Consider the following 8,367-nt stretch of genomic DNA (forward strand, 5'->3'; position numbering starts at 1 on the left):
GTTAATTAAATGAAGAAATCGTCAAATAAATTTTAAACATACTATGTTGACACAGCCAGTACAGTACATGGAATTAGGGTAAAGTGTAACCATTCAAGTTACAGTAGAAATATTACAAAATTCTTGAACATTAGGAAAACTCTCTAATCTCAATATTTTGGACTGCCACTGGAAAATGAGAGTACGAGTTGGATAGGGACAGTCTTGCAACGAGACAACTATGGACCACTGAAATAGTTTTTGTAATGGTTCTAAACATGCAATCGGGGAGTTACCAGTTTTGTAATGAGCTGCCGCATGAGCTGCCATTCCAGGTCTATATTAAATTGGGAAATGACCCTGTCTAAATATGTGGTTTGGCAGCCCATTACAAAACTGGTAACTCCCCGATTGCACGGTAAGAACCATTACAAAAACTATTTCAGTGGTCCACAGGTGGCTTGTTGCAAGACTGTCCCTATCCAACTCATACTGATTCTCATTTTCCAATGGCAGTCCAAATATCCCCGAACGGTCTCTATTACACGACCTAACTATTGTTTTTAACTATTGTATTTGTTCTTAATTTGTATTCATCCTGAAGATGCATGATGCAATATTTGCCTTTGGGCTTTAAACAACCAATAATCAATCAATCAAAATGTATTCAACATGATTGTCCCCATCTTCCTAAATACGTGTACTTCTTTTCGAGAGGAGGGGCCTGTAGATAAGTGATTTCATTTTATTTTAGAAAAAAAATTGACTAAAAAATAACGAATCTCTTTACTTTATGATTAAAACCCAACCCGCGCTGCATGCTTTTAAATTGGAAAATCATAATCACCTAATGACTTTCGGTAGAATGTTGTTTGTGTTTAGAAGCGTCTCCTACGTTTCTTTGTTTGCGACTATATACTTCCATGTTCTATAGCTATAGGTTTATTTAGGGGGAACAACTTAAGGTCTGCATAATGGAACATGATTTTAGCGTAACCGAAATAAACCTTATCGGGGCCTTTTATCATGGGCTTTGCTCATTGTTGAAGGCCGTACGGTGACCTATAATTGTTAATGTTTGTGTCATTTTGGTCTTTTGTGGATAGTTGTCTCATTGGCAATCATACCACATCTTCTTTTTTTATACTATATATATGATTCTATATGTAAGATGGCTTTTTTTAATGAAACCAAATACAGAAACTGTAATCTTATGAATAAAAAGATTACATTTTTAGTTTTATTTAAAAAATGAGGTTCATTTTTTTTTGCAGATACTCTTTTTTAGCCGATACTGTCATATAAATTACACGGTTTAAACTTTTAGTCTCTCGCACCTGCAGTTTATCGTGCCGTCATACTGCATGGGAACTGATAATTTATCCGGCAGTGTTGAGAAAGTCTATTTGACAAATACTGCAAAAAGAGACAACAATTAAAACTATCGGAAAATTGTACAAATTGAATAGTTAATGAAATCAGAACAGATTGTTACAAAAACTTGCTACTAGTGGAAATAAGAAATTTTACGTCATCTGGACAGGTACCAATAGTCAATAACTTTAAACTTTGAAGGATACCAATTTTATATATATGTGTAATCGTATACTCTGTCGTGCCAAATCATCCGAAGAAAAAAGATGCATAAATTGAATAATTCCTATGATCAGTAAAAGATAATCCCCCTTCTCCACATGAATGAACTGATCCATTAAGTATGATATCAGATAACATCGGGATGTGCCAATTGCTGCTGTATGTGAGTCAGCATCCTGATGATAACTTTCTCAGTAATATAGGATTTCATATATTTATTGTGTGTCATTTTCTAAAGCAATGTCTGTGATTATATATATGACTTCAACAACGACAAACAGAGACGTAAGTTTGTTTATTTGTTGCAATATGATTTTGATTTGAATGCATACACAATGAAATTATTTCGTTTAAAAGCTGAGTTTTCAGTTTTTCCACAGCACTTCATCAAAAATGGTTTCCATGGTTATCTGTTTTTCACACTCCTTATTAAATTATTGCAGGCGATCTATTTAATCGATTTGCATAGGTCAATACAGTGTTATTTATCGTTTGTGTTTTATTTCTGGCGAAAAGATTAAAGAATTATACATGTATAATCCGAAGTAGATCGAACTCTATCAATCTCAGTGGAAAAGGGGGGATCATTTACTGTTATCCTCATATTTGTTTTGAAATTTAGAGTTTAAATGAAAATATATTCATTCTTCAAACATTTTGTCGATTTTGTCGTATGTTTCAAATGTATATGCCCAAATTATCTCATCACCGATGCAACCCATGCTTTTTATTCATCTTTTTGTTTCTAATGTGGCATATGACTGAGATGCTAATTAGTGCGTTTATTAACTTGGAAATGAAAAAATATTCACATGTGAATGCATTCATGATGAATCTGTATGTCATCTCACGCTGATATATAAGGGGCACATTGTAGGGAAATCTTATAATTAACTTAAGCTCATTTATAATCCGTCTGATGTATAATGGTATAATCGTCCGGTAAAGTAAAACTATCAACTTTGTACTAACAGTAAACATCATTAATGTCAATTTTCTTACTATCCTTATGATGTATAGCTTGAAGGATATGATTATTTTTTACGAAAAATTGATACATAATATCGTTGATGTTCAGAACATATGTTTGGCCTTGAACGATGTTGTATACAAATCTTTAAGATAAGTGTGCTTAAAATCTTGTAATTTAAAACGTATTAAACTAAATTAAGGACACTTTGATGTTAAAATTTGGTCAAACATATGTTATACGCACAAAATGTGTATTTTGTAAGGTTGTAAGAATATCACGACCAGACAATTACACAAAAACTTACGACTTAGACAAACTATAGTTATAGATCTTTATATACTGAAAAAAGTATAAAAGATATAAAATATTTATCCAAGTCGAAATACTTTGGAGTAGATAGATTTTTTTCAGTATTTCATATATTTTTATACTTCGTGCTCTTCAGTACATTTACACTCTGTAAAAATGTTGGCACATGCACATCTTTCCGATGACGATGACAGGCTGACAAACTGCTTGACGAAAGTATTGACAAATCACAGAACACTGAATTATTCTCCCCTAACACTACAAATGTACCGTTTGCAAAATTGAACCAAACTTGAACACAATCATCATTGGAGTGTAAAAATATGTACGATAGCGCTGCCTGCCAAACGTCAAGACTGGCATGACCAAAATGGCTTAAAATATAACTTAGCAGTACAATGATGGTTTATTATATTATCTTTAAATACTATAGATAGAGAAAATCCAACAAGGCACACATGTTCAGAACTGTGAGATCTACCGACTACTAGTATATTTCTACATAAAACCTGTCAGCTTACTTCTTTATAAGAATTGTTGCTGTAACGATTGCATTTTTGCCTTATACATCATGAAAACTACATTAGAAACTTTAAAAATTGCAACAAAAACCAGCAAGACAAGATCTGCAAAAAGGTCAGAACAGATGAAATTTTCAGTTGTCCTCGTATATATATTCATGGATTATTGGCCTTAAATTGAAGATTTTCACCCTTTCTGTAAAATATGGGCATTTTAGAGATGATTTTAACATGAAAAATTATCAGCAATACAAGTTCAACAAAAAGTAATTTAAGTAATGAATAATATTTTGCTCATCAATGTTGCAATGTCTAATGTTGAGGATGCACATAGACATAGGTGCCACAGGCTTAGAGCATCTAGTTGGATGACTTTGGACAACTTTTAAAATATAATGGTGATTATGTCTACCATGGATTGCTATTAGGTTTTATGGTGATAATACAATGAAAAAATTCGTTCAGTACAGTATGATTACTCATTTTAGATATACCACAAGCAAAGCAGAATAAAACTTGTTCTTGAGGGAAAAGGAATAAAATACGAAGAAGTAGATCTATGTAAGGACAAGGAAAAACGAGATTACATGAGAGAAAAAGCAGGAATTCCAGACTTACTCCCACCACAAATTTTTAATGGTGACACATACTGTGGGGTAATATATTACTTAGATCAATACAAATACATCTCTAGTTACTAATGAGTTCACACGTCCGATTGGGGAATCACCGAAAAATGACCGGAGATTTAACCCCCCCCCCACACACACACACACACACACACACGCTTATGAAAATTCCTGGATCCGTCACTGAATATGACTGTGTTCTAGTCTTTGTGTACATTTATATGCCCCACCTACGATAGAAGAGGGCATTATTTTTTCTGGTCTTAGTGTCCGTCTGTTCGTTCGTCTGTTCGTTCGTTTGTTCGTCCGTCCGTCTGCCCGGCGCTTCAGGTTAAAGTTTTTGGTCAAGGTAGTTTTTGATGAAGTTGAAGTCCAATCAATTTGAAACTGAGTACACATGTTACTTATGATATGATCTTTCTAATATTAAAGCCAAGTTAGACTTTTGATCCATCCAATTCCATGGTCCACTGAACATAGAAAATGAAAGTGCGAGTTTAGTTTAAAGTTTTTGGTCAAGGTAGTTTTTGATGAAGTTGAAGTCCAATCAACATGAAACTGACTACACATATTCCTTATGGTATGATCTTTCTAATTTTAATGCCAAATTAAATTTTTTATTCAATTTAACGGTCCAGTGAACATGGAAAATGATAGTGCGAGTGGGGCATCCGGGAACTTTGAACACATTCTTGTTTAAAATATTTTATAACACTAGATATTCTGTTGCGGAACAGGAAAACAAAAGTATGCAAAGATGTATTAATCAAATGTTATTCTTGGCATGTATAGGTCCGAGATGGATATGGCTATTTGATTAAAAAAATGAAACATATTAAAATTACAACTCTCAGTTGACAACCTATATAGTACATACAAATGCCTGGTACATCAGCTATCTCGCATTTGAAAATAGAATGCTGATTTATCCTTTTCATTTTGTAGAACTGATATTATATAATATATAGTGTCCTGTAGCCCATTTATGTTTCCTATTCTTGTGTCAGAACAGGCTAACGTTTATTGATACCAATGAAACCCAGGATGATACCATAATGCATATTCAACACAGTCTATTGTACATGTTGTATGAATTTGACATTTGAACAATTTAATGTTTTTAAATGGCAACAATGATAGAAAAGCTCTTTTTTTCTTACAATTTTTTTTTTTTGTTATTTGATTAGATTAGTTAATAATATATGTACGGATGAAACTCCTCTAGGTGCAATGTTGTTAAATATTTCCTGTATACAATAGCGTTTACTGGATTTGATATTTCTGGTGCCTCCTTATCATTTCTCACCAAGACGTCTATTTATAATCTCTCCTTTTAGCCCCTGTCTGCAGATATACAGTTACAAATTGTAAACATTAGTATATAAACATATTTTATTAATAAATTCGCCATGTATAATACCAGTAGTAACAAGCACATATGCAATCAAGTAATTCATCAGACTGGATACGAAGACAAGGGCAGTGGTCTTATATAAATCAATTCTAAAACTCAATTACATAACTTTATTTACATGCTGATAGTCAGACAGATGTGTATTAAAGATAAACTGAATACAATAACATAAACGTAGATCATTATTATATGATATATATATAGATATGTCGATGTACAAATATAAAAAAAGAAGATCAGGTATGATTGCCAATGAGACATTTCTCCACAAGAGACCAAAATGTCGCATTACATTAGCAACTAGTGATTTTATTTACTAGGTCATCGAAAGACAATGATATGATTATACGTTTACTTTTAATACAACATTCAGTAAAAAGCAAGAAGAGGGGGAAACATTGTACTATCGTGAGAAACACGACGTTTTCACATGAGAAGCAGGATCTCAATATCCTCTCAGAATACCTGAGATACCCAAGTTAATGTGGGGTTATCGTTGCTCCGTCTTAAGTTTTCTTTGTTGTGTTTTGCGTACTATTGTTTTTCTGTTTTTTTCCCTCTCGTTTAACCATGGCGTTATCAGTTTTTCTTTCCAACTTATAAGTTTGAATGTCTTTTTGGTTGTAGATTTAAATTGAAATGCATTGCCATTATACGCGCATCATATTCATGTGTATATTATATATACAACCGTTCATATTACATATTTATAAGATAAGTAATGTTATTCTTAGACTTTTACACACATATGTAAGTATATGGGGCTCTCGCTTTTATATCCATCAGTCTTTAAACCCCTTTTCTTTTTTATTGTTGAAATTCTCAACCAACAACGACAGTGTACTTACATTCAGTATAAACTGATAAAATATATAACATAAGTTATGGCAGGTTGCAGTCAGCATATCACAGTTTGCCTAGAACATATAATCTCGTATACTTTACACATCTTCAGGGGCGGACCCAGTCATTTTTAAAAGGGGTGGGGTTCGACATTCCTCATGCATGGTGTCTTCATTGATCTGTTTTCAATGCTTAATTTCTTTTCCTTGATATATTGCACCTACAACATTTTGCAATGACATTAAATTATTATGATAAGAATTAAATCACCATTCTGACATTCTGTTTATTAAATGAGATTAAATCATAAAAAAGTAAAACTGACAACCTTTTCGTTGTTATCTTCAGAAAGTCATCTTAAGAGTTATTTGATAAAACATAAATGCATTACTGAAATACATATAGATGTTACCCCTTACATTTCCTCATAACATACACTACATTACAGGCACATGGTGCATGTATATCTATGCATGTGCATTGAATCATATATTTACATGACTCAGCTGTTGAAAAAGTAATTGCCTTCTGGTTATTTTGATATTAAGCGACTATGCAATTATATGCTTAAAGTGTCGTTTTCCGTGTGTTCGTCCTTCACACTTTAATCATGTTTATGTCTTAGTAATGTCAGAATGGCAAATCGTTTAATATTAAAAAGACATTATGAGAATACCATGAAAGGCTTGTTTCAATTATTAATTGAAAATGTAGACGGAAGATGCCAAAAGGATATTCAAACCCATAGGTCGAAAACTTACTGACATCGATATGGCAACAAAAAGAAACGACAAAAAGGCAGACAACAGTCTAGAATAAGAAAACACAAACAAACGAAAAACATAAGCAACACGAAACCCAACAAAACCGGGGTGATTTTAGGTGTAAGCAGTTCCTGCTTATAACAAGTGGTACCTATCGTGCTGCTCATCAGTACACTTTTGATGATAAGTCAAAAGTGGTAATGTCACATTAGAGGAAGCAACTAATTAGATCTCAGAGGTGAACATCATGATGTAACATGATCATAAACCAATGTATTCCTGTTTTATAATCCTGACCAACTACCTATAATATACTTGTTTCTTCAGTATTTCATTATGTTTCAGGATTTCCAATCCTTTGATGATGCACTAGAAGCAGGAACGTTACAGGAATTTTTACTCCTGAAATGAGTGGATGAAAGATTTTTTTTGAATGGTAAGCTTTTCTAAAATAACATATGCAGAAGACTGAAAACATTGTTCAGTGTATAACTAGAACAGTATCAGTAGTCTTAATGGAACTTCTATTTACATTATATGTCCGTCCAAGACACAGAAACTTTTCTGTAGTTTAGTAAGATATCAACGACGTAAACAACAAAAATATATAAGAAAATATAAATGAGCCGTTCCATTTTCAGTAGATTGAAATCTCAGCCAAGATAAATTAATGAATCAATAAACAGACAGAAAATTTGAAAGTTGCCCATGCTATTCGTTAATTTATCGAATATACGAAAGATATTATACCAATGCAAGTTTTGAAAATTTCTGCAGAACTTTATTATTCAAATATAACTGGTATATTGGTATATTTTCGAAACACTAAGGATTTTCTTTTCCCAAGCATATATTACCTTAGTACGTATTTGGCACAATATTTTGGAATTTTTGTTCCTTAATGCTCTTCAACATCGAACTTGTTTGGCTTTATAACTATTTTGATCTGAGCGTCACTGATGCGTCTTATTTAGACACAACGCCGCGCGTCTGGCGTATTAGAATATAAGCCTGCATGGAACCTTTGATAAGTTAACTACTAGTATATTTTTACGTAAGTAAGCAAAATGTATACAAGATATTTTGTTAAATCCTAAAGATTACTTTCTATTTTCAGTGGATGATGCCTGTTATGTGCTAGGAGACGTATGCTGAAGAATGCAAGAACTACAAAGAAATGTTTCTACTTTTATATATAAAGTGCAATTCTATAAGAAAAAAATGCAATTCCGTGTCGTTTTTGTTTTAAAGATGTCAATTGCTTGTAGAACTGAATATGGATTTAACAATTTTGTATCGTGAAAATCTTATATCGAAATAAAATTACAGTTATTTTTTA

The 8,367-nt window shown here is 32.6% G+C and overlaps 1 protein-coding gene across 1 annotated transcript; it reads left to right on the top strand.

Moving 5' to 3' along the window:
- The first annotated feature begins 1,694 nt into the window (after window positions 1-1,694).
- Window positions 1,695-8,367, top strand: LOC134693860 (SH3 domain-binding glutamic acid-rich-like protein 3). The gene is made up of 4 exons (XM_063554802.1): window positions 1,695-1,860; window positions 3,867-4,034; window positions 7,374-7,464; window positions 8,146-8,367. Exons 1-3 carry the CDS (start codon window positions 1,816-1,818, stop codon window positions 7,437-7,439), a joined length of 279 nt encoding a protein of 92 aa, XP_063410872.1. The 5' UTR covers window positions 1,695-1,815; the 3' UTR covers window positions 7,440-7,464; window positions 8,146-8,367.

Source organism: Mytilus trossulus, chromosome 12, assembly GCF_036588685.1.
Source record: "Mytilus trossulus isolate FHL-02 chromosome 12, PNRI_Mtr1.1.1.hap1, whole genome shotgun sequence".
Classification (NCBI taxonomy): Eukaryota; Metazoa; Mollusca; class Bivalvia; order Mytilida; family Mytilidae; genus Mytilus; species Mytilus trossulus.

Bases quoted from the DNA above. Each gene is read 5' to 3' on its own strand.
- LOC134693860 (XM_063554802.1), top strand. From the start codon at position 1,816: ATGTCTGTGATTATATATATGACTTCAACAACGACAAACAGAGAC. The intron at 1,861-3,866 runs GTAAGTTTGTTT...TACTCATTTTAG, and splicing joins CAACAACGACAAACAGAGAC to ATATACCACAAGCAAAGCAG. The intron at 4,035-7,373 runs GTAATATATTAC...ATTATGTTTCAG, and splicing joins ATGGTGACACATACTGTGGG to GATTTCCAATCCTTTGATGA.